The sequence below is a fragment of the Lycium barbarum genome, chromosome 4 (assembly GCF_019175385.1).
Source record: "Lycium barbarum isolate Lr01 chromosome 4, ASM1917538v2, whole genome shotgun sequence".
NCBI lineage: Eukaryota > Viridiplantae > Streptophyta > Magnoliopsida > Solanales > Solanaceae > Lycium > Lycium barbarum.
In genome coordinates, this window is record NC_083340.1 from 47846632 (window position 1) to 47873295 (window position 26664).

The 26664-nt window shown below is 37.7% G+C and overlaps 1 protein-coding gene across 4 annotated transcripts in view; it reads left to right on the forward strand.

Moving 5' to 3' along the window:
• Window positions 1-94: 94 nt before the first annotated feature.
• LOC132635993 (myosin-15-like) overlaps window positions 95-26664 on the forward strand; it is a 49632-nt gene continuing 23062 nt past the window's right edge. For 2 of the 4 annotated variants that reach the window (XR_009580892.1, XM_060352617.1), the window contains exons 1-21: window positions 97-265; window positions 334-477; window positions 1855-2000; window positions 2090-2246; window positions 3797-3855; window positions 4153-4309; window positions 4531-4680; window positions 4785-4921; window positions 6165-6311; window positions 6408-6509; window positions 16932-16989; window positions 17141-17242; window positions 18554-18591; window positions 18685-18811; window positions 18903-19076; window positions 19778-19909; window positions 20746-20855; window positions 22461-22521; window positions 22674-22851; window positions 24267-24472; window positions 24683-24802. Coding sequence is in view for 3 of the 4 variants with exons in the window: in XM_060352617.1 (XP_060208600.1) it covers window positions 146-265; window positions 334-477; window positions 1855-2000; window positions 2090-2246; window positions 3797-3855; window positions 4153-4309; window positions 4531-4680; window positions 4785-4921; window positions 6165-6311; window positions 6408-6509; window positions 16932-16989; window positions 17141-17242; window positions 18554-18591; window positions 18685-18811; window positions 18903-19076; window positions 19778-19909; window positions 20746-20855; window positions 22461-22521; window positions 22674-22851; window positions 24267-24472; window positions 24683-24802 (2625 nt within the window). In the remaining variant the exon portion in view is untranslated. Of the gene's footprint in view, window positions 266-333; window positions 478-1854; window positions 2001-2089; window positions 2247-3796; window positions 3856-4152; window positions 4310-4530; window positions 4681-4784; window positions 4922-6164; window positions 6312-6407; window positions 6510-16931; window positions 16990-17140; window positions 17243-18553; window positions 18592-18684; window positions 18812-18902; window positions 19077-19777; window positions 19910-20745; window positions 20856-22460; window positions 22522-22673; window positions 22852-24266; window positions 24473-24682; window positions 24803-26664 lie in introns of all 4 variants that reach the window. The other 2 variants (XM_060352618.1, XM_060352616.1) reach the window with 2 other exon arrangements.

The window sequence follows — 26664 nt, forward strand, 5'->3', positions numbered from 1 at the left end:
GTTTAGGGCGGGAACCTGAACAGAATTATCTCTTCTTATTTCTCTCTCTCTCTTTCTAGGGTTTTAATGCAACTTCAAATTTCAAATCCAAAAAATCCCCAAATTCCACACAAAACACGTGATATTTCACCTATAATCCAAGAAAATGACACTACGAAAGGGCTCTAATGTATGGGTTGAAGACAGAAATTCTGCTTGGGTAGCAGCTCAAGTCACTGATTTTATTGGTAAACAAGTCCAAGTTGTTACTCAACATGGCAACAAAGTGAGACAAACAACACTTCAATTTTGAATTTTTTTGGTCAAATGGGTTGAATAATTTGTTTTTGTTAGGTATTGGCGTTACCGGAGAATCTGTATCCAAGGGATGAAGAAGCAGACCATGGAGGAGTTGATGACATGACCAAATTGACTTATTTGAATGAGCCTGGTGTTTTAGATAATCTTGAAAGAAGATATGCTCTTAATGAAATTTACGTGAGTTGTGAAATTTACGATTCTTGTTTTTTTCCCCCCCCCTTCATATACAATATCTTCATCTGTATAAATCAAGAAAAAGCTAATTTAAGTGTTTCAGTTTGACTGAGCACGGGAGTTTTGAGAAACAAAGGGAGATTTTGAATCTTAAAATTAAATAAGTGTGTATTCTTTAAATCTTGCGGTTTCGAACTTGCCATGTAGAATGTTGGAATTGAAAATTTTAATAAATATAGAAAGAGGACTTTTTTGGGACAGACCAAAAAGGAAAGGAAAGTAGGACACCTAAATTAGAGCGTTCATGTCTGCACGATGCCCCTTCTAGCATAACCTACCTGTTAAAGAAGGATGCTTTGGGCGTGGAGCAGGGGAACGGCGTGTAGCCCTCCTTGTAGAGGCAAAAGTGGGTGGCTGCCACAGCTGATTGTATAGTGTTTGGTTTGTAGGAGGAAGGAAAACAGAATTCATCATTATTAAATTAAAGTTTCTCTATCTTATTTCTTGAAGTAGTGTGATTCTTAGTGATGTCTATGTTACAAAAAAAGTGAATAAAGCTTGCTAAAATTGTTCTTTATATGATCCGTCTAGAGTTTTAGGAATAAAGTTATTAAATTCCAGCATCAACCAGTGCCGATTCCGGTCCAATTTTTGGTTCTACTTTGGCTCTGGTAGATGAATGGTAAATCTACCTTGTTCTGATTGTCACTCTGTTATTCGACTCAAATGGATATTGAGACACTTTATGGAGTTTTAGTCACTGTAGCAATTGATATTTGCCCCTAGACCACTGCATTGTGTTTGCAATATTTGTTAAAAGTATATCTTTGAAAATATTTTTGTGAGGAAAGAACTGAAGCTATTTCTTGTGCACTGCTTCTAGAATGTCTTGATCATGGATTTTGACACATGTTGTGCTAACCCAAATTTTGAACCAAAAGCTACTGGCTTGTAGTTATGGGCATTAAAGCTGTAGCTTTAGTTAAGAATTGTTGTTCTCCTTGCGTTAATGTGGGTAGTGTGGACAGAGAGAAATAGGAGAGCTTTTGATGTAGTAGAGTCAAGTTTCTCTCAATTGAGCAGTAGCTCTGCTTTCTTATTTACTTTTGGTGTAAACAGAAAGTTCCTAGTTGTGTAGAGGATTGGGTGGAGTTTGTAGAGGTATCATAACTTTGTAGATTCTTGATCTTGTGGTATACCCTTTGTATACGGCCGTTTTGGCAATGTTTATGAATGAAAATACTTTTACTTGATAAAAAAAAGAATCGTTGTTCTCCTGACGGGGTTTCACTAGGTACAGTTTTGTCATATGCTCTAACACCGTCATCCTACATGAGTGCATTGCGATGATAATTGATTCCCCCCTTTTTCCTTTAATAGACATACACGGGAAGCATCTTAATAGCTGTCAATCCATTCACTAAACTTCCACATCTGTACAATGTGCACATGATGGAGCAATATAAAGGAGCTCCGTTCGGTGAGCTTAGCCCTCATGTGTTTGCTGTGGCTGATGCATCGTACAGGTTTGTTGACTAGTGATTTGGGGATCTGGTGAGGATTGCCTAAAGTGAATCAATTTGTGATTTATTTTTGCTCGAATTATCTTTGTTAGGGCTATGATGTCTGAGAACCGAAGCCAATCTATATTGGTTAGTGGCGAAAGTGGAGCAGGGAAAACAGAGACCACAAAGTTGATAATGCAATACCTTACCTATGTTGGTGGTCGTGCTGCTGATGATGACAGAACAGTTGAACAACAAGTTCTCGAGGTAAGTTGCTGGCTGCTGCTTAATGGTTTTAGAGGCAAAACATCATGTGGTGATTCTGCCTGCAACTTAATGAATTTCGATTACTAGGGTTTAGACTGTAATTCGGTGTCAACATAGAAAGAGCGTCTCCCCATGAAAGGCAAAACGTCATGACGTTTCTCTTATCCCACCACTGTCTGAATGTCACTGTTTTGGTTTCAACTAATGCAACAGTTCTTCTTACCTACCATTGTGACATCAATCTTGCTCTCAATCTGATCGTCGCATTATCTCTCATCAATATCTCAATCTGATTTCTCTCTTGCAGAAGTTTTCTGTTGTGAAACATCGCTAATTGTTCGGTTTTGTCTTCCAGTTAAACAAATTGTTGCTTATACAAAGATGATTGAAGATATAAAAATTGAAAATCAAGCAAAAACTATTTTCTCCTCAATTTCTACACCCCGCAATTACTAATGCAAAGTTGCAAGCAGTAATAGTTACGTCTCTTTGGGAGCGGAACCATAATACATGGGTCAAGGATATGATATTCACCTAAAAAATTATTCAGATATTCAAGCTTCCAGATCAAACCGCGTGGATTGAAATAGATAGACAATTGTCTAGTCTATTTTGGAATTTCTTGATCCCAATCTCTCAATCTATTTCATCCTTGCAAGGCCTATCTCAGTCTGGACTGAAGTTGGCATGGTCCGTATCGAGCAAGATCATCTAGACATTATCAGTTATTTGGGTCAGGTAAAAACCTCTGAAGGACGAGTTTAATTCTCTTCATGCCAATTATTGATGATGTGACTGATAAGGAGAAACAGATAGAAATATCCTCTATGGTTCTTGCTCTCATCAGACCGAGATTGGATCATAACTCAGTTTGAGATGAAATTCTCAACAGCCCATCTGTTGTTACTTTGGAGGATGTTTTGTCCAGACTTCTATGCATCTCAACTGCAAGGTGACATCTCCAGAAACTTATGGGATGGCTGTTCAATCTAACTGTTTGCAGAATGCACCTTGGAAAGAAAAAGAAAAGAGGTCAAAACATTTCATATATGGTGTTGAGGGATGTCATACGAGAGAGACCTGTTAGTCGTTCATGGTAAATCTGCACGCAACAGTGAATGTTCCCGTCAGGAAGTTAATGTGGCTGAGACTGAGAGGGATGGCATCCTTCCTTTTCAAGATGTAAAGCTCCATCCGATATGCATATGACGCACTAAAGCTGACGCACTAAAGCTCACTGAACAAATTGTAGTCTCCTTACTGTCATTCTCATGTCATTGAAACAATTAATTTCTAGCCTAGTGTTCTGTCATCATCAAAATCAAGATGTAATGTCAATTAGGTTATGATTGCTAACTCAATTCTTATTGCTAGGAGATCATCCTCATGGTTCTTTATTTTTATGTGTTTTCCTTTACTGTAGTGAGATTCTTCTTTTTTTCGTTTTTTGTTAGTGAGATTTCTTTAATTGATGATTTGAATTTGTTTTATTTTTGCTGTTCAAAAAGTTTATGTTACTAATTTTTAGTCATTTTTCATTTTTGGTCTAGTCTAACCCGTTGCTGGAGGCCTTTGGCAATGCACGTACTATTAGGAATGACAATTCAAGGTGTGTTTTCGACTGCTAATGTTGGCATTGCTGACATGTATCATTTGGTGAAATCAGTGATGTTCATTATTTTAGCAGTGAAGGTGGTTTTGTCGTCTTTTTTAAGAGCATTGTTTTTTTTTTTATGGAATCTCTGTTTGTCTTGTCCTTCACCTGCTTACGGTGAAACTGGTTATTTCTAGTTTGTTGGAATTTTTAAACTCGTACTTATTCAATAAAGTGATAGCTGAACACGGGGCAATCGTTTTTGAGGTCTATTCAATTATGATTAATGCCTCTAATCCTTGTTTCTTGCAGTCGTTTTGGCAAGTTTGTGGAGATCCAATTTGATGCTAGTGGTAGAATATCTGGTGCCGCAATTAGGACTTATCTTCTGGAGAGATCTCGTGTTGTTCAGATAACAGATCCGGAGAGGAATTATCACTGCTTTTACCAATTATGTGCATCTGGAATGGTATTTTCTTCCCTCCATGCGCTTGGTTATGACGTTCAATTCATGAAATTCTTCATGTCCTAAGTGAAATGTATGTTATGATATTTTTTTCCTCGCGAGTGTATTAACTTTTATGTGGTGACATTAATGTGTGATTAAATTGTTCTAAGTGGCCAATGTATGCGATTTGACCGTCAGAGTAAAAGTTTAAGGTTGTTTCCTATTTATGTTTGCTTCTTCAGGATACGGAGAAATACAAGCTGGGGCATCCTAGTGACTTTCACTACTTGAACCAGAGCAAAACCTATGAGCTAGATGGAGTTAGCAATGCTGAGGAGTATTCCAAGACAAGGAGGGCTATGGATATCGTTGGAATTAGTCAGGAGGAACAGGTTCTGCAACTGTAGTTTGTTATCCTAATCAATATTTCTGTTTCTAGTAGCAGTGGTATTCTACTTCACTAATTACTAACATTGCATTGTTCTTTTAATAACAGGAAGCAATATTCCGTACCTTGGCAGCCATTCTACATCTAGGAAACATAGAATTCTTTCCGGGCAAAGAACACGACTCATCAGTTATAAAAGATGAAAAGTCTAGGTCTCATCTACAGATGGCTGCTAAGCTTTTTAAGTAAGTGATTCTTTTCCTTCTCCAGGCAACACATTTAAGCTTTTTGTTTCTCTGATTTGCTGATATTATTGCTGGTTGATGAATGATTATCATGTCCTTTATCATCCTTTTGCTAGGCTTTTTCCCTTGATATATAATTTTTTTGGGATTGAATTTCGGTATCTACTTGGAAATGTTTCGTTTCTCTCCCCGCCCGCCCAAACCAAAAAAAAAAAAAACAATAACATATCCAGTGTAATCCCATAAGTGGGGTTTGGGGAGGGTAGGATGTACGCAGGTCACCCCTACCTTTGTGGTATAGAGAGACTATTTCCGATATACCCTCGGCTCAAAAGATAGAGAATATTACTGTGTCTGCTCTCTTAAGCTTTTCGGGCTCTCGGCCAACAACGCTTTCTTTCGCTTAGAATAATGTTCATTACTCAATTTTGGTTTATACAGTTTGTATTGGTGAAATGGTTACCGTACACTTGACTCTCTGTTATATGTAGATGGCAGTTCGTTATAATTAATGTGTCATCCTTAAAAGTTATTGGAATAGTTCTTGAAGGAAATATACTTACAATAACAACAACAACAACAACAACAACCCAGTGAAATCCCACAACGTGGGGTCTGGGGAGAGTAGATTGTACGCAGACCTTACTCCTACCAAGGTAGGACGGCTGTTTCTGAAAGACCCTCGGCTCAATAGAAAGCATAAAGAAAGCAAAAAAGAGGTCAGAATGAAATATACTTAGTTGATAAAAAAAAATGGTTATTGCAATAGTTCTTCATTTTTCTTGCTTTTCATGTCCTGTCTTGGAATTATTTGTGATTTTGAGACATCGAGAAAATTATATTCAGGAAAGGATAGCACTGTTCATGACGTCATATAGGATAGGACTAATTCACGGGTTGTTATTATAACTTTTGTATGATAAAGAATTGAAAAATATAGCCTAGGGGACGTGTAGGTTGAAGCTCAAAACTCTCCAAAAGAAGGGAGGTAAGTGGAGTCCTGTCAAACTAGGACTGGTCTCGCTTGTTCACATGCTTGGATTTAATGGTTCTGGTGTCGCCTTGAGGTATTGCTGACTTTTGTGTATCTTTGCCTTCTTTACATTTCTTGTCGTGCAAGGCTCTTCAGTATCGTTGTTATTTTAAACCAAAAATTCAAGCTCTGTCGTATTGCTTTATAAGGGTGGTATTTACTTAACGTCTGACAGTCCAACTGATCCCCAATTACTCTTTTTTTAAAAAGGTGTGACGTACAGTTGTTGGTGACCTCTCTCTGTACAAGATCAATTCAAACTCACGAAGGAATCATCATTAAGGCTCTTGATTGTGGTGCTGCTGTTGCAGGACGTGATACTTTAGCAAAGACTGTTTATGCCCAATTATTTGATTGGTTGGTAACTTAGAAATCCTTTACGGCATCCAATAGTCAATGTTTAACTTACATAAGTTGATTATATATGAGTATGTCGTCGTTTGTTTGTTTCAGGTTAGTTGAAAAGATTAATAGATCTGTTGGTCAAGATCTTGATTCCCAGATACAAATTGGAGTTTTAGATATATATGGATTTGAATGCTTTAAGCAGAACAGGTTAGTTACATGTTATCTTTTGAAAAATAATGTAGTATATGGAAATAACAGATTGCTACATTTATTGAAAGGTATAAATAAAGGTAGGTTATTGGAAGTCCTTCTAGAATCAGATTTGTAAATATACATCCAGAAGCTGTGGATCAATTTTTTGGCTCAAGCTTCAATTTTCCATTGCATCCCCTTTAGTGCAATTGTAATGCATTGAGCCTTCTGTAGTTGTGCAACGTCAACTTAAATTACTCATTAGGTAAAAGAAAAAAAACTCAAGATTGCAGGCATATACTCCTACTGATTCTTCACAGCTGTTAAAAGATCATGCCCATATTTTTGGTGAAAGCATGTAATGAAATATATGAAAGGCAATTCATAGTTGCGCTTGGGCGATGTTTAGCACCTAAAAGTAATGATCTATTAGACGTGACCTCTCACAAGGCTTTATTTGAATGCTATTCATGCTTTACTGAAAGCTTAACTGAAACTTGATTAGTATATGAGCTTGCTGACAATGATTGAAATTGTTAGACAAATAATGTTGTAGAATTGCATAACCGTGGGCTATGAAAAATCATTTAATTATCTATTTTTTCATAAGCAGTTTTCAGCGTAGAATGTAGATTGGAGATGAAAGGTTGAGAAGTTATTGGATGTTCGTAAACAGGAAAGTGTTAAGTGTTGGAGTTATTGTGGAAATATCTAATCATTATAGCCTCTGAGAATTGTCTTCCCATTAGGTCCACAATATAGTGGCTTGTTTGCTAAATTGGTTCTTTCCACGAGCTATGAGTTTGAAACCAATATTAGCCTATCATGTGCAGTTAATATGTGCTTAAAGTAGGGGTATTTTTCCTCAAAACTCAGATGGGTTGTCTTTACCTTCAGTTTATACTCTACGGACCAAGTGTTAGAGTGAACCCCCAAAATAAGGAGAGAAAAACAGTTTTCTGATGGCTTATTAGCTTGAAAGATTGTCATGTCAAATCAATGTCTTTTTTTTGTGTGGGGGGGGGGGGGGGGGGGGGGCTAAATGGAGTTACAAATTATAGAAACTGGGAAGCTTGAAAATAAGGAAATCCCAAAAGAAAAAACTGTCACGACCCGTTTTCTAAACAAGTCATGACTGGCACTTGGTGCCTTGACTTGACTGAGCGAGCCAGCTTGACTGTTCTAACCTATACTTCCATAACACATAACCCATGTGCATCTAAATAAATAACTTGACTCTCAAAACTCTAATGCAAACAATCCTTAAAATAATCCACATGAATCTCGAAATCCATAAATACTGAAACGTACTAAAAATGATCCCAAGTACCGTTATCAACCATAACCCAACTAAAACACGTCTATGAAGCCTCTACTGGAGTACTAAAGGAAATGCACAGGACATAGGGTTCCTGGCTCCCAAAACATATGCTAAATAAAGGAATAAATGAATAAACATATACGAGTCCCCACCGAAAGCAAGAAGTGGAGCTACCAAAAGCACGGAGAGCAATGATCTCTAGCCTGTAGTCTGTTTGTCCACAAAATTGGCACCTACGTTGTACTGCAGACCAACGTAGGTTCCCAAAAGATAACGTCAGTACAATCCACCGTACTCAGTGAGTCTCAACATTTTTTTTTGAGAAGGTAACATGTATGTATTAAACACAGAACAGTACATGGGTTGTACTGAAACCATATTTACAAGTGAGCAGAAGAGAGCAAAACCAGTCTACAGTTCTAACAGGAACCTAATGAGTCTAGGATAGATATAGTATCCTCTGGGTAGATCTGGTTACACCAAAAAGAAAAAAGCTTAATACAGTTAAGCTTGATCTCCTGCATTGTGTTGCTGCTGTTCTCAAAGCATCTAGAGTTCCTTTCTTTCCAAATTGCCCACCAAATGCAAGCAGGGACCATCTTCCATCTGTTTATGTCATTTGCTCCAGCTCCAGCTGCCTCCCAACTAAAGAGAGCTTCAGTAATCTTTCTAGGCATTGTCCAGGCTATGCCTCTGAGATTAATGAAGATCTTCCATAGCTGATCAGTTATCCTGCAGTGCAAAAATAAGTGACCAATTGTCTCTACTTCTTTTTCACAGAGAAAACATCTTGAGCACATAGTCCAGTTCCTCTTCTTTAAATTTTCATGTGTGAGCACAGCTTCCTTTGCCAGTAACCATGAGAAGCATGCAACCTTGCATGGTATCTTGGTCTTCCAAATATGCTTCCAGGGCCAGTTGGTGACTTGAGGTGTTGGTTGGTTTATCATTTTATAGGCTGCATTAACACTGAATTTTCCACTACTATGTCCTTGCCATCTCAATGTGTCATCCCTGTTTTGAGTTCCTGTGAAATCAACCAGTTGTTTGTAGAACTCAACCATTCTACTTATCTCCTAATCATTCAGGTCTCTTCTGAGTATCAATTCCCAACCTTGAGGTGACCACATTTCAGCTATAGATCTCTGTTGGTGATGAGCTAAAGCATATATGTCAGAGAATAGATCCTTCAAAGCTCCATTCCCCAGCCAATTATCATTCCAGAAGGATGTCCTGTTACCATTTAGCACTCTGATTGAAACTTGACTCTTTAGAGCGGGCCATAGTACCCTTATAGACCTCCAAAGACTAACTCCATAAGTTGAGTTCACTGGTTTAGTCATCCAGTTGTCTTGTACTTCATATTTGGCTTTGATTACCTTGCTCCATAAGCATTGAGGGTCTTGAGAGTACCTCCATAACCATTTCAACTTGAGGGCTTTGCTGTGATTCTTCAAATTTCTAATTCCCAATTCACCTTGAGCCTTGCTGAGAATTACCTCTTCCCACTTGACCAAGTGATAGGCTTTTTTTTCTTTTTTACCTTGCCACAGGAAGTTCCTTCTTATGCTGTCCAATCTTTCAATGACCCCCACCGGAATGGGAAAAAGGGACATCATATAGGTTGGTAGAGAGTCTAATACAGAGTTAATCAGAGTGAGCCTTCCTCCCATTGACAAATATTGACACTTCCATCTTGAGAGTTTCTTTTCACATTTCTCCAGGACATTGTTCCATATGCCAGTAGATTTTGACTTGGCCCCCAGTGGCATGCCAAGATAAGTAGTAGGAAGAGTCCCCACTTCTCCCCTCAAGATCAGTGCTAAATCCTCCATGTTTGTTACTTCATTAATTGGGAAGAGATGACTCTTTCTGCAATTAATATGCAGCCCAGAAATGCCTTCAAAAAGGACCAGTATAATTCTCAAAATTCTCAGTTGTTCCACTTCTGCATCACAAAAAATTAAGGTGTCATCAGCATATTGAAGATGCGTAATCTCCTGAATGTTGTGTCCATTCATAGCTACCTCAAAGCCTTTAATCCACCCATTAAGTTTGGCTGTTTTGACCATGTTGTTTAAACCTTCCATGGCTATTATGAAAAGAAAAGGTGACAAGGGATCACCCCGCCTGAGACCTCTCTGAGCAGAGAAGAATCCTTCTGGAGAACCATTGATGATGACTGAGAATCTGACAGTCGATATGCAAAATTTTATCCATTTAACCCATTGTACTCCAAATCCCATTTGTTGTAACATGCTTAGTAAGAAGTTCCAATTCACATGGTCAAATGCTTTCTCAATATCTAGCTTGCAGAGGATGCCAGGCTTCTTCTGTTTCTGTCTTGAGTCTACTGCTTCATTGGCTATTAGTATGGCATCCATTATTTGCCTTCCTTTTATGAATGCCATTTGTTGAGAATCTACCAGTTTTTCCATCACCTTTTTCAGCCTCTCAGTCAAGACTTTTGCAATAATCTTGTAAATGCTGCCTATTAGGCTTATAGGTCTGAAGTCCCTCAGCTCCTTTGCACCATTCTTCTTAGGGATCAAGGCAATGTAGGTTGCATTGAAACTCCTTTCAAATAGGCCATGGGAATGGAAGTTGTGAAACACCCCCATGATGTCTTGTTTAAGTACCTCCCAACATTTGATAAAGAATCCCATTGTAAAGCCATCAGGTCCTGGTGCCTTGTCCGTAGCACACATTTTCAAACACCCTAAAACTTCTTGTTCATCGAATCTGCTTTGTAGCAAATTCTTATCTTGCTCAGTTATTGTTGGACAATTCCCAAAATTGCTTGCAGGTCTCCATTCTTCAGTCTCTGTGTAGAGTGTTTTGTAGAAATCTACTATCTCATTCTTGATTCTCTGTGGTTCTGTGATTAATTCTTCCTGGATCATTAAGTGATCAATGTTGTTGCACCTTTTGTGAGCATTGGCAGTCTTGTGAAAGAACTTTGTATTCTTGTCTCTTTCTTTGAGCCAGATGGCCCTGGACCTTTGTCTCCGGGCCACTTCTTCATTCTTTAGAAGATCTTCATACTTCAGCAATAGTGATGCCTTCTCCACCATTTCCCCTTCAGTTAGAATTCTTACTTCTAGCACTCTGTCCAGTACTGCCAATTGATTGAGCAGGTCTGATTTTTGTACTTTCAGGTTGCCTTGGCTGCTTTTGCTCCACTCTCTTAGTTTACCTTTCAAAGCCTTCAATTTACAAGCTAGAACATAATCAGGTTTCCCTTCGAAGTCAAATGTTGTCCACCAACTCTTGATTCTATCAACAAAGCCATCAGTATTCAACCACCAATTGTCAAATTTGAAATATGACTTTGGTTGGTCCCAATCTCCACATTGCAGAACAATAGGGACATGATCAGATGTCACTCTCTGAAGGAGAGATTGTTTAATATTGCTAAAACTGTCATCCCACTCTTCAGAGATTAGGATTCTGTCAATTCTTGAAGCACTAGTGTGATTGTCCCCTCTGTACCAAGTATAAGGACCTCCTTCTAGCTGAAGATCAATAAGACTCATATCCTCTATGAAGTCTGAGAATTCCACCATAGCTATGGCCTTCTCCTACAATTTCTTTTCTCTGTCGGGAATCTAACAATATTGAAGTCCCCACAAATTGCCCATGGGCCTTCCATCAGACCCCTGACAGCACTTATTTCCCACCAAACCTCTTCTCTTTCAATGTCACAATTTGGAGCATACACCTCTGTAATATGGCATTCAAAGTTCTGTAACTGGCCTTCAAATCTGCTAGTCAAAGTATATGACCCAATCTGAAAAATCTCCCCTTTCCATACCCTTCTATCCCATATCATCATGATTCCACCTCTAGTTCCACTGGCTTTTAGACATGCATAACTTGCCCATCTTCCTCCCCAAATATAATTAACATCATCTTCTACATCCCCCTCAAGCTTTGTTTCCTGCAAACATATAATGTCTGCACCCCAATCAAGAATAGAATTCTTCACCAACCTCCTCTTATCCATGTTATTTAATCCCCTCACATTCCATGTGACTAATTTGAGCTTCATTGATCAATTAAAGTTAAAGCCCTTCCCCTGCTCCTATTTCCATCACTTTTGAATTTAACATCAAAAGAGACCAGTCCCTTCAGTTCTTGTGTCCCCTTGAACCTGCTCTTCTTAATATTAATCTCTGATTCCATCTTCTTTGCTTGTCTACTACTATCAATCTGCAAGAGAAGTTCCATGGCTTCTTCTTTGTGCCCCTGAAAGTCAACTCCAAACAATTTGTTTAGCTTGAGTAAGTATCGGCGGATCCAAATAGGCGTATCTATTTCTTTGTCTGAGCATCCATCTTGTTGATGAACCAAAATTGGTTCGGCATCCTCAACTTCCCAGATTTCCCCACAATTCCCCAATTCTGCAGTATCGCAAGTAAGCTTTGGTTCCTCCATTCTCCTCACTAAAGTCCGAATAAGATTTTGAATAAAAGCTGAGAAAGAAGTCATAATTTATCATAAAGTATTGCAACACAATGAAGCAAAAAACAGAAAAGAAAAAAACCACTAAAACTCAATTCTTTTGTTCACGTTGAGCAACTGCCTGCAACAAAATCGATATTTAAGTTGTGAAATGTCCAGTAATGAAGGAACATCTTCTAAGTTCAAGAAAATAAATGGAATGCATTAATAAAATGTAACCACAACATAAATGTGCAAGAGAATTAATACCAAGGAACTGCTGGGGTGGAACTCATTTAATAACTTTGATAATGTTGACCAATTTGCAACCAACAGAACATAATAGACGTAGGCTCAGTTTATTAGTCCTTTCTTTTTGTTTTCTTTTAGTTGTTCTAGTCGACTGAACTTTTCTTATGCCTGTGATGGCACTTAGTAACCCTTTATACGGTTACTCTTAGCCCTTTATACGGCTACCGAATCTTTTGCATCATTATGAAAATATTAGCAACTGTTTATACGGCTGCTCGTAACCGTTTATACGGTTACCATTCATGTTGCACCTCATTGTATAAGAAAATTAATAACCCTTTGTACGGTTACTCGGAGCCCTTTATACGGCCACCAATTCTTGTATGCATCATTATGGAAGCATTAGCAACCCTTTATACGGCTGCTTGGAACCCTTTATGCGGTTACCATTTCATTAAACTTTACATTAAAGTTTCAAGTCATCTACTTTGTCATAGACATGGCATAAGCACAAAATGTTTACATGATTCAGAAATATAAAGAGACTTTAATAAATGAGGAAGAACTTCTCTGTATAAGATATGGAAGAGAAGAATTTTACTTATGGAGGCTCACACTTATAGCATATTAGAGGAATGAGGGGATTTTTGTTTTCTAGGTCATGATTCAAGGGCATTAGACACTGTTTTGGGCTGGACAAAGTTAGCACAAAGCCTTTATACACAAAATAGGTAGGTACAACCAGTATCTTCATCAGACGGATAAGCACGAGGAAGTAAACAGAGAGCACGAGATAGATTCATTCAACGATAAATTATGTGAGTTCACTCGTTCCACTTAACTCGCATTAACATGTAGAAACATTTAATCGAACACCTTATGGGAAAGTTTAAACTCACCTCAGGATTCTTCCTTTCTAGCAAGATTAACTTCTACCTTGTCAACAACAATCGACAATTCAATCTACATAATAATCGGGGTTCAAAACCTTACCCATATCTCAATTAGTAATAACAATTCTAAAGAGAACTCGTGGGTTACCTTGAAAGTACACTGATGGTGATCTTTGATTCTAAGTCTATGGAACTGCTGATGTTTTATATCCGTGGGACAGTGGCAACGTCCGTCAAAACCCCAAAAATAAGTATTGCACAGTTAATTCTCTTAATGCTCCACTACGTCGCTGAAACTAAAGGCACTAGGGCATATTATTCTTTTCTATTTGTTGCTGCTGTAGAGTTTGAAAGGGTCTGCACATATCCTTTTGGCTTTTAATTAATCTATTCTTTTCCACATGCTTTCATAAATGGTGGAAGGTCAAATATGCCCTTAGTGTTTCCATCATTACTCAAAATGCTGGACATATACAGAAAGGCTCACTTGTGAGACTTAATTAATTCTCACTTAGTCCCTTCCTATCACGTGACCCCTTTGTAGGTAAAGAAATAATATTAATTATATCCTTGGAATATCACTTTCTAGAAAAATAATTAAGTAATACCTAGTTTGGCCCTTCACTTTATATCATGAGCAGTTTGACATATTTTTAGTACTTTGTTTAGACGGTGTGGGTCTTATACCTCTCGAGCACATTACTAATGTTAAACTTGCTGCCACTGAAATTTTAAACCTAAAACCTTACGGGACTTTACAAAAACATTATGCTCGGTGTGGCACAAAGTGATTTTAAGCAATTATGGTTTTCGACACAATAGGAAGATGTGAGATCTGAGATCATAAAAAACATGTTTTGTTTAGGCTCATGGAATCCATTTTCCAGGTTTTACCCCTCTTTTCATCTCTCAATTCTCAATTAGACAAAAGACCGCTAGTTTCTTCTTGCAAGTCACGTGGATTTGGAATTTTCTTGTAAACTTGTTCGTGGCTTTTCAACTTTTCTTTTAGGGCTTTGTTCATTTGCGTGGAATTGTGTTCTCTTGGAATTTCCATTTCTTTTGGACTTTGAATGGCGCTGAGGTGAAAAATCACACAACTACTAGCCGCCTTTGTAATTACTATGGGCCTTTTGTGCTATCAGGAGACTTAGGATTGGCACTGAACATTCAATCCTTCTTTATTTAGAAGTTATGTTACTCGGACTCTTCACTTTCGGTGCCGCACCCGTGTCGACACGACATGGGTGTGGGTGTGGGATCCGTACCCGATCTGGTCAACCGATTTTGGATACTTTGACCAAAATCCACGTAGAAATTCTGGACAGATTCAATGATTTCTTTAATTAAAACTAAAGCAAGGTGAAATTGAAGAAAATGGAATACCTTGTATATAAAAATTTCTATGACACTTTGTTTCCTTTTATCTCCTTCGGGGATTCTCCTCTTGATCAATATTTTTTCCTCAAGTTTTCCACATAATATTCCATAATTTAGGTTTTATAACTGTACAACAACAACAACATACCTAGTGAAATCCCACAATGTGGGGTTTGGGGAGGGTAAAGTGTATGCAGACCTTATCCCTATCTCGGAAGATAAGGAGGCTGTTTCCGAAAGACCCTCGACTCAGGTTTTATAGCACTATTTTTAGATATTTGAATTTTTTTAGCTGAATCCCCGCACCTGTATCAATAACTGGATCCGTATCCCCGAATCTTAAAATTTAGATCATGAAGGATCCGACATCTAGATCCGCACCCGTATCAGACACCCGCACCCGAATCCGAGTAACTTAGCTCGGAAGACCTCGGCTCTGTTGAATATTGGTGCTCCTTTTGTTGGGGGGAGGGGGTGGAGATAAGTGCTTGAGGGCCCGTTTGGCTTAGCTTAAAAAAAGCAGCTTATAAGCTGAAAACCTTATAAGCTGGCCAGCCAAACACTCAAAAAAACTGAAAACAGCTTATAAGCCGTTTTCAGCAACTTATATGCTAAGACAAACGGGCTCTGAGTTTTTATTGAACATTGGGGAAATTCCATTTGAAGCATCGCCTTGCAGAAGATGGCTCTATCACCGGGAGCTGGCAATAGTTAGTTTGGTGTTTTAAGAAGCTAGTTTTCTTCCGGCTGGAGAGAGTTTATGAAAACCAGGCTGACTTCAACTAGATTTTTTAAACTAGGGAATTGTGAATAGCTTCCCAGATTTTCGATTTTCTTCCGTTGTATAAAAATCAACCTAGCAGCAAGTAATTGACAATCTTGTGCATTATCTATTGAATGTGACCACTGCTATAATAAATAAATAAATTAACAATAGGGCTGGGAATTATTTGGCCATTGCTTTTGAGTGTGAGACATGCTGGACATGAATCACTTGATACAGTTGAAAAAGACCATCCCATCCCTACGGTTTTGCTGCATCATTTACGAGAATGTAAGGAGCCACAGTTCCATCTATCCTTTTTACAAAAGGTTTCTGGCTGGAGCAATGTGGATAATCCAGGGGATCGTACTGGTTCTATCTTCACTTCATTAGGTTTTAGTTGTTGAACATATGAGATTAGTTAGTAGTGTTATAGCGGTAGGAATGACAATGTTTTCCAGACATGTGCTTCATTTGCCTTGGTATTGTGTGCTTGGGCACATATTTAGGACATTCTAAAATCAAATTACTTTTTGGTGCACCATGTGTGAATGAGTCATTTCTGATCTCCTGCGTGGTGCAAGGCCTTAGCTCTTTTAGTGATTCAATTCTTACTAGTCTCGAAGGAAGTTTGAAATTCTATGCTTTCAATTATGCAATTTTGATCATTTAGCTTCAATAGATCATTTTCTACCTTCTCATTAATAGAGCCTTCTTTCTTACTGAAGAAGATTGTTTGGGCAATGCTCCACAGCAGTTGTTCCAATTTCAGACACTGTTTTCGGTGTTGTAAGATTTGTTTTGATAAAAAAAGTTATTTGATTAAGAATGGGAAAATCTCCCGTATATAAGCCGCGTGAGAAGACGTAGAAAATCTGCAACATAATATGATTCTCTACAAACGACACTCAATCACCCAATCTTCGCTGTTGTAAGATTACCAAGCAGCTAAACCAATTTTGTTTTTTTAACACCGTCATCAAATATCATATGAACACTTTGTGCACTTCCTGACCCTGGTTTGCTGTATGAACGTTGAAACCATTGAATCCGGTCAAGTGTCAAGTTGACTTCATAAACTTGGACTTGGTGATGATATTCAGTTATCCTGCGGATATGCTGCTGCAAGTTTCTATTCCGTCATCTTGCCAACTCACTTAGCAATCATATTCCAAGTCCTTTGTTGTTATCAAATGCATCTCGTGGGCAATTCATGTTTGTGTTTAGCTCGATGTTTTGGTTAGTTAATATCTTTTTCTTGGGATATCTGGGATGCTTCTCTTAGCTTCATTTTCAAGAAGGATCTTGATATCCAAACATTGCGATAACTGGAAATTGGTACGTGAGCATTCCAATAACTGATTTCTGCACTATGCATTGTACAGCTTTGAGCAATTCTGCATCAATTTTGCAAATGAAAAGCTTCAGCAACATTTTAATGAGGTAAGTTGTACTGCTCTAGGATAAGTTACCCTTTCAAGAAAGAACTAGAGATCTTATGAATCTTAGTACAAGCTTGCTATAATACCCTTTTGATTTCAGTGTTTCTTCTTTCACCCTTTACTTATTTATTTCTATCCTGTTAAATTTCTAGCATGTATTCAAGATGGAGCAAGAAGAATATCAGAAAGAAGAAATCAATTGGAGTTACATTGAATTTATAGACAACCAAGATGTTTTGGATCTAATTGAAAAGGTTCCACACTTCTCCTCATGATCTGTTTTACAAAAAGTTTCTTGCATGTAATTTCTTACTTATACAATAGACTCTGCTATCAATTAGGTGATGCGACAAATGAAACACAGTATGCAACTCTATCAGAATATGTTGGTATACCAGTAGATGATTTAATTTGTCATGTGGTTCAGATCTTCAAATTGATTTGCGTAAGCTTAAGGAGCAACGTTACTGAGAGGGCAAAAAGAATTTCTGTATAAAGTTGTCAGCTGATATAGTATGTTAAATGTTTTATACCACATATTTCATGTAAGAAAGCTTGCAAACTTGGATATGCTAAATTTCTTTGGTTTTGTTACGAATTTGTGCTTACTTGATTATCATGGTGTATATTTGTTTTGTCATTCACTGAAAATTTTGAGCTAAATAAAAGATTTTGTTGAGGAGGATACAGTCATGATACTATGTGTTAGTATCTCCTATAATATGTCATTTGCCATTTGGCCTGGTGCTTAGTTTGGATGGTGCACTTTAGACTATTTATTAATTGGGATTTTAGCTTGGCAGAACCACTGGTGTTTATTAACCTGAAAGTTCACTAAGATCATTTTCAGATGTATAGGCATAATTTACTTCTGAAAATGTGTCTTTTGCTAACAGATATATGAGCATAATTTACTTCTAAAAATGAGTCTTCTACCTCTGCCGCAACTTTTTTTAATTTATGTTCAATTCCGGGGACCACATATAAAGGTACCGCATGCTTTTGTTGTTGGACAGAGTTGTCAGTTCTTAACTATTAGTGAATCCAGATGCAGCAAGGTTGTTTCTGGAAATGTAAATTGATTCACTGTTAGAAGCTTTTATGGTTTATTATGTTTTGGTTTTTCTTCTATCCCGTGTTATTAAAAGCCATCACTCCATCACTTAAAGTGATGAAAGGATGCAAAGCGAGGGGTTATTGCTCCATGGTGAAAACATGCGCCATGCGCTTAGAGAAGTGTGCGCTTCAAATAATGATTTTCTAAGTGATCTCAGCGTGAAGCGATTGGTTCATCGAGTCTCAAGTTTGAGAAGTTGGATCATTAATGACATAATTTACGTTGATATGCCGAAATTATTTTTGAATTGCAATTTGATTATTATATTACTAAATTCACATGCGTTTGGTAGATACTAATTTTTTGTAAATTGTGCGCTTCACTACACATTGGGCTCCAAGTCCCATGGACCTAGTCGTGTTTTTCCCATTTCACTTTAAAAACTGCTTCTATTTCTACTTTGAAGCTGGACTCTTTTGACTTACTCAATGTCAAATGTGTTTTGCAGAAGCCTATTGGGATAATTGCTCTTCTGGATGAAGCTTGGTATAAAATATGCCCATGTGGTTTGTTAAATTTATTCCCTTTTAGAAATTTTGGGTGTAACATCTCCTTATCTTGATGTATTCACCATTGCAGCATGTTCCCGAAGTCTACGCATCAAACTTTCTCAAATAAGTTGTTCCAGAATTTTCGGGGGCATCCACGATTAGAGAAGGCAAAATTTTATGAAACAGATTTTACCATGTCCCATTATGCTGGCAAGGTATGTCAAACTAAGAGACATTTGAAAGCTCAGTTTATGTTCATGGAGAATGATTGCTATTGTTACTCATGTTTTAGTGCTTATTTTGAAGGTGACATACAAGACAGAAACATTCTTAGATAAAAATCGTGATTATGTTGTGGTGGAACACCGTAATTTGTTATCTTCTTCGGAGTGTCCTTTTATTGCTGGCCTCTTTCCTTCCCTTGGAGAAGAATCTTCTAGGTCATCATACAAGTTCTCTTCAGTAGCCTCACGGTTTAAGGTATGAAGCTTATTCTAATGTGGAGTTGTTTACTTCCACTGCAATTGACATCCCAAGCTAAGAGTTTACAAGTTTTCTTGTCATCGTTTGGTGGAACTAACACGAATCAATTGCTTGCATATATGTAGGCGTTGGACATGTTGTTAGCCTAAATATGTCATAAATTTTCCCCAACATGGTTGATAAACTCTGGTGTTAAGTATCACTCTTTATTTAAAATTAAGAGTAAAATGATAGTGATAGGTGGATGGAGTTTCTATAAATTTCTGGCAAGTCAAATCTTTCAGGGAAGTAGATTTTAAAGCCTTTGGGATTAAGGAGAGCTGAAACAAATTAAGCATGTGTTGCTAAAGTAGTAATATGGACATCGTGTTGATTCCTAGTAAATTGGTAGAGTGCCTATGTAAGTGTATGTGTGTGGGCCGTGGGGCCATACATCTTGTATATGCTGTATTGTAGTATACATATAGAAAGTGGTATTTGTTATATAGGAAAGCACATGCATTTACTTGTAGTGTATCATTGACATACCCTGCTTTGTATAAAAAATGTTGGGGTTTAAACTTTCATTTTCACAATCCTTTTGACATTGGCCTTGCGGTGTGCCTTTTTTTTTTTTTTTTTTTTTTAAATTTCTGGTGCAGTGATATAGATAATATATTTGTTAGATTATGTTGTCCCTCACATCTTCTTCTCTGTAGCAACAACTCCAAGCTCTCATGGAGACGCTCAGCTCAACAGAACCACACTATATTCGTTGTGTGAAGCCAAATTCAATGAATCGGCCTCAAAAATTTGAGAACCTCAGCATCTTGCACCAACTGCGTTGTGGGGTGAGTTGATATAGAATTTGTTTATTGCCATATGCCAAATGTTCTGGCTCTTCACTCATTTTACTGATAAGATTTGTTTTTTTTTATTTTTCCATGGAGTTGCTTTATGCTATTTAATCTTGGTTTCTTGCATATGGTATTATAGTGGAATGTTTCATGCCTGCTTCTATATAACTTCGCATGCTTAATTTTCTTTCATTGTTCTTCAATATAACTTCGCATGCTTAATTTTCTTTCATTTTTCTTCAAGATTTGCCTATTATTCTCTGATTCTATTTTGGAATGATGTTGGATAGGTGGGCTGTTTTTCCTGTCAGTTACTTGCCTGTTTTCTTTTTAGTAGGGTCTCTTGTTTTAATATTTTTCTTGCCCTTTTTTCCTGTTTGGTTATGTTTTCTCATTTGACTCATTTCAATTCTTGAACTGCTCATTAGTAGTGCAATTTGATTTTGTTTTCTCTTCCATTGCTTTCCTTTGTTTGGCACTTTAAATTAATCTCCTCAGCTTCTTTACGTTCTGTGTTTCAAAGTATGAAGCTAAGTTCTTTCAAAGAAGAAGCTTCAATGAACGTATGTATGTTTGTTATGCTTCTAATTACACATTCATTCACTTTGACTTGAGTGTATATGACATTGATTTCTTAAGTCGGTTTTGCTTCTTCCATTGGGTCACAGTGTGATCTGTGGAACTTTTGGGGAACTGATTTTATATATACTTTTTTCTGCAGCCTTCATGCTGCAAAGTCCTTTTCTTAACCATTTGAAAATGAAAAGGCTGTGCATGTGCATTTTCTTGAATGGAATGTTCTAATTTATCAGTAATATGATACATTGCAGGGTGTTCTTGAGGCCGTGCGCATAAGTTTGGCGGGTTATCCCACGCGCAGAACTTACCATGAATTTATAGATCGATTTGGGCTAATTGTTTTAGACATGTTGGATGGCAGGTGGGTTTGCTTTAGTCCTTACTATTATAGCTCTGTTGGTGAAATTATTTGACCCCCTCTTTTGTATTTTATTTTCTGTTTTCTTGCACTGGATTTGTAATGGGATGTCGGAAACATCAAATATGGCCAACAAACATCTCCATGCATATTAATTCATTGGTTAGTTTAGCAGAGCTACCAACTTAATGTTTTTTGCTAGTTGGTTTTGTGACAATGTTAAAATTCAGATTAAAATGGCAGTTGTTCATCCAAACTGTGGTTTGCGTTGGCCGGCTTACGTAAGAAGGAACTATTGTGCTGCTTGGTTTTTTTTACTTGGCATGCTTATCAAAGTTATTGCAGTTAACCTGATAGAGGGATATGGTATCCAGTTCAATCTCCAATGAGCTTAAATTTCAGATTCAAATTGGGGCTTATTTATCAAACATAGGATTTCTGATGTCTGAGAAGGATATCCTTTTGCAGCTTGCCCTTTTTGCTAGGCATAGTTATCATACACATTGCAGTTAAATTGGCAAAGGGACGTGACTCAGGGTCAATTATTTTGAATATTGGAGGAAATAATTAACTAGATGACGGGAAAAAGGGAAAACCAGTAAAAACGAACTTAATAAATGTAAGTGCAAAGTATTTTTTCATCTAGAAGTTGAACACCATCATGCATAGATCAATGTATAATTTAGGATAGGAAGTTTCAGGGGTGCAATCATTTGAAAAGACCGGAAAGTGCTAAGTATCAAAATTCTGTTACGTTGCTAATTTAAAAGCAGTACAGTAAACATTAAATGCGTCAGTGAAAACTTAATAACCAAACAATGATTTCCCACAAAATGCAACCAATCATCTATGCACCTTAGAATTTCAGGTGTGCTCCTAAATCGGGCAAAAAATAATAATTGGAGTCTGGTTTTCTGTTTGGCAATCTTCTAACTTTGTCTTGGCACCCACTTTAATCTTTGTCACTTACCATCTGAAGTTGAATAAGAGCAAATTTACTGGCTTAAGTGGGCATGGTTATGGCCTGCCTTAAATCGTCAAGATTGAAGCATGTAATAGTTGGTGTTTTGGCAATTCAATTATTCTGCTTGGATTCTTTTGAAGACTGGTATAAGGCATGAAAGTAAATTTGATAAATAATAACTTGGGCAACATAGGGTTTTTAAGAATAAAGTTGGATGATGAGATTAATCTTACCAACATCTGTTGGTGCAGCATATGGCTACTTAAAACTTTGTTCAGTTGTTGTATGTTCATATATGATCAATATATGACTGATTCTGCAATCTGCAGTATATCAATATCTAGAAATTTCCCTTTGGTAATGAGATATGGCTTGTCTTTCGGGTTTATATAGTGAAGTACCCTTTTTTCCATGTTAATTCCTTTCTGGCAGATGTTGATATTTCATTGTTGTGAATACGCTGGACTACATTGTTTTTTTTAAGTAAAACAAAAGTTAAAGATGCAGGAGAATGTCAGCTGAGTGTTTTAGTAACAATATCCTTCATTGTAAACATCAATGTTGTTTTGGTCCCTTCCTGCACTTTATATTGATTTTGTATCTTATTAAACTTTGTTTGATCTTTTTTTTTTTCCTGTGTCCAGTAATGATGAAAAAACTATCACAGAGAAAATACTGCAGAAACTTAAGCTTGGGAATTATCAGGTTTCTGTAATAATCTTTTGCACAAACTTCTCAAAGTTTGATGCTCTGGCAGTTGCAAATTTAAGTTTAATTTCCGGCTGCTAATTTTCACGCGCCTTGTAATCTTCTGCTGTGAGTTTCTTGAAGTAATGTCGTGTTTTTCATTTCTGCAGTTGGGAAAGACGAAAGTATTTCTTAGGGCTGGCCAGATTGGTATTTTAGACTCACGACGTGCTGAGATTTTGGACTCTTCTGCAAAGCAAATACAAAGTCGGCTACGGACATTTCTTGCACGCAGGGACTTCATCTCAAACCGAATGGCTGCAGTTCATCTACAGTCTTGCTGCAGAGGTCCGTCTTCTCACTATAATGTCTTACTGCAAAATTATACTTTGTCCAGAATAGTGCATAGCTGTCTGATTTCCCCAAAAATAAATCCACGTGCCTATTACTATTGCAATAGTTTGCTTTGCTTATGTGCTTTTCCACAAATCTGTAGATCAGAAGGGAATGATGTTATTCTCTACCTGTTCCTAGTTTTAAACTTACCATTTTTGATTGAAAGAGATAACATCTCTTTATACGAAGATCTTATGTAATATACTATTAGTTTCTAGTCTAGTCTAGTAGAAATACGTTGTGGTTTTGGTTGTCCCCTTATTCACAACTTTTAGGTTCTTGTTTTTTTCCCTTTTTCGGGGAACAAAACTTTGTTTAGAAGTAATCTTTGATGTATTTTTGTTTTTATAGGACGGATCTTGACATTCATCTAGTTTGATTTGTACCTTAGGCTTTGCGACCTCTTAGGATTCTCCTAACTTTTCTGGTTTAACTCTTTTTCATTAATGGGACCAATAAATAAAAGAACTGCGACATTTTGCTTGATGCTAGTATATCTGAAATTCTAGAAGCAGAAAATTCAAATATCTGTTTTGTTCTCGCAGAAATTTAATTAGGCTGCAAGACCTTTTCTTGCTCTCTTGATTCCTACATTTGTTGTACGGACTTGAATAATATGCAAATGTAATTGCAATCGGCAAACAAGAGTCAACTTCCTAGGTGATTTAATTATGCTGTAGAGGTTCTTTCTCTCAGTACAATATCTCTCAGGCAGATTTCTAGGATCAACATATCTTCCATCTCCCAATATTCTACAGTTTGTTAAGTTGGAAACTGATGGTGTCGTTATGATCATACTGTAAACCGAAGCCACATGCAGCCAAAGGGCTGAGTCATTTTCTAGTCAACCTGATTTGTTTTCCCACTTTCCCTTTAAAGTGAAATTCAGTCGTATTGCAGCTTGAGTATGGGAATCATTTTCTAGTCACAACCTGATTTTGTTTCCCCACTCTTATTCGTTATCCTGTTTATGAGAACATATGCAACAAGTAGTGTAATAACATACTTCCTCCTGGATAAAGATGAAGTGTGATGTGCTCTGATATTTTAAATTGAAGCAGCTTTATTGAATAAATAATAGATTGTCATGTTTTCTCTTCGGATCGTGATTTCTTGTAATCGTTGGTTGAATATATAACTCTTTCTGGTAATTGGCTCTGAGAAAACAATACATCCTACTTGTCATATCTGAAAAAGATGAAGTCTCCACTCTGGTTTTAAGAGTGTGTGTTCTGACTTGTGTTTATTTTTATTTGCTTATATTTGTATGTTTTATGTGTTTTAATGCTAATGGCAGGTGGCTTTTCCTGCATCTTTATTGGTTTGAGCACTAAATGAGGCTTGAAAACATTACCGACTTTTTGTAGGTTATCTTGCTCGTAATATATATGCTGCACTGCTGGAAGCATCGGCTGCCATCATAATTCAAAAATATGTGAGACAGTGGATCGTGAGGAATGCTTATGTGAAACTTTATGCTTCTTCACTGATGATACAGTCTTGCACTCGTGGTTTTGCTGCTCGACGGAAGTTCTTACATAGGAAGGAGAATAAGGCTGCTACTATCATTCAGGTGAGTATGTGCCTTTGCCACCTGTTACAGCTGGTACATTCATAAATTTGTGCTTTTACATTCAAACAAGAACTATTTAGATGGGATGACAGTTGTGGCCCCCCCTCCTCCCCCACACCACCCAAAAAACAGGGGGAAAAAGAGAGATAAAAAACGAAAATAGAAATTGGTTCTAAGCTAATGTTTGATATTTTTTCTGCTACTGCATAGGCACATTGGAGAATGTGCAAGTTGCGCTTAGCTTATCGTCATCGTCAATCCAATATTATTGCAATTCAATGCCTGTGGAGGCGAAAAATGGCAAGAAGAGAGTTCAGAAGGCTCAAACAGGTGGATACTTCTCTTTTTTAATGTGTAGGTTGCAAATCTCTGCTTGAAATTTCTCCATTTGATGATGGAGATATCGTCATTGTTATGAGGGACAAACATATCATTAAAGTGGTTAAGGTAGCATGGCAAATGTAGTAGCTGCATGGTCAATATTTTCATGGAATTAATTATTGTTCTAGCTGACTCTGTGCTGCTTTTAGTCAAAAGAAGCTTATGATTGCATCTGCTGAAAATGCATTGCTGTAATACGAAGACTTGACAACGATTAGCCTGCAATTATTGGTGACCATGTCAGTTAGTCTGTCTGCTTTTAGTCAACAGAAGCTTGTGATTGCATCTGCTGAAAATGCAATGCTACAATACGAAGACTTGACAACGATTAGCTTGCCATTATTGGTGACCATGTCGGTTAGGCTGTCTGCTTTTGACTTTTAGTCAAAAGAAGCTTGTGATTGCATCTGCTGAAAAATGCAATGCTACAATACGAAGACTTGACAACTATTAGCCTGCCATTATTAGTGATCATGCCAATTAGTCTGTTGTGCTTGCATAAAGCATAAGAAAAATGCCAGGATATGTCTAGGCATAGCCTTTTAGGACACACATTTCCAGTGCTTTAGATGTTAATTACAAAGTTCTGAAAGTAAAAGGTAGTGATAAAACAGTATTAGCAGCCAAGTGAGAAATGCTGTCATCTGTTGCCTTTTATGTATGAATCGGGTCATAAGACTGTTTACGTTTAAAAGGACTACAATATCAGTGTTGTAGTTTTTATTTCTCAGATCTTCTTCATTTTGTTGCATAATTTTCTGTTTATTGAAAAATGGTGTGTTTCTCTCTCCTCTCTCCGACTTTTCTCTCTCCTCTCTCCTCTGCTCAACGGTAACTTTTCTCGCTCAAGTTTTCTGGCCACCGTCACGTTCAGGTAACGCCGGCTAATTTTCCGGCCAGATTTACTTTTTTTTTGCTGCTCCGTCGACGGCGAATTTTCCGGCTGTGAACAGTACGCCGGCAGTGAACAGTACTCCGACGCTGAACAGTGTTTCCCGGCGACGAACAAGTTCGGTTTAACTGGAGTTGGTACCTCCGGTTGCCATATCTAGTCTTTGTTCATACACTTGTAGTTACATTTTGCTGATTTTAGACCTTTAAATAACTTATTAGTTCATACTCGTTTTCGTGGCTTTGGGTATTGATGGTAGACTAGGGTCATGTTTTCGTTCGGGGACGGGGACGAGGGTTAGGAAGGGTAAGTGGGTTAAAGGAGCGTCTAGGTTGAGAGTAGGCTCTTGGAACATTGGGACGCTAACGGGGAAGTCCATAGAGCTAGTTAAGATTCTTAAGAAGAGGAAGATTAATATAGCTTGTGTCCAAGAGACCAAATGGGTAGGTCCTAAAGCTAAGGAGGTAGACGGATATAAGCTTTGGTTCTCTGGTAGAACGAAGTATAGGAATGGGGTAGGCATTTTAGTAGATAGTGATTTAAGGGATCAGGTGGTAGAGGTTAGGAGAGTCACTGATAGGATGATGTCGATTAAGGTGGTCGTTGAAGGGCTCACTTTGAACATTATTAGTGCATATGCGCCGCAAGCGGGCTTAGGCGAGGAGGAGAAGAGGCGTTTTTGGGAGGATTTGGACGAGTTAGTGGGAGGCATACCGCCTACGGAGAAGCTTTTCGTGGGAGGGGATTTCAATGGACACATCGGGTCTATTTCGGGAGGTTATGATGATGTGCATGGAGGCTTCGGCTTCGGGGACAGAAATGGAGGAGGAGTTTCACTTTTGGATTTTGCAAGAGCTTTTGGTTTGGTGATAGCCAATTCGAGTTTCCCAAAGAAAGAGGAGCACTTGGTAACCTTCCG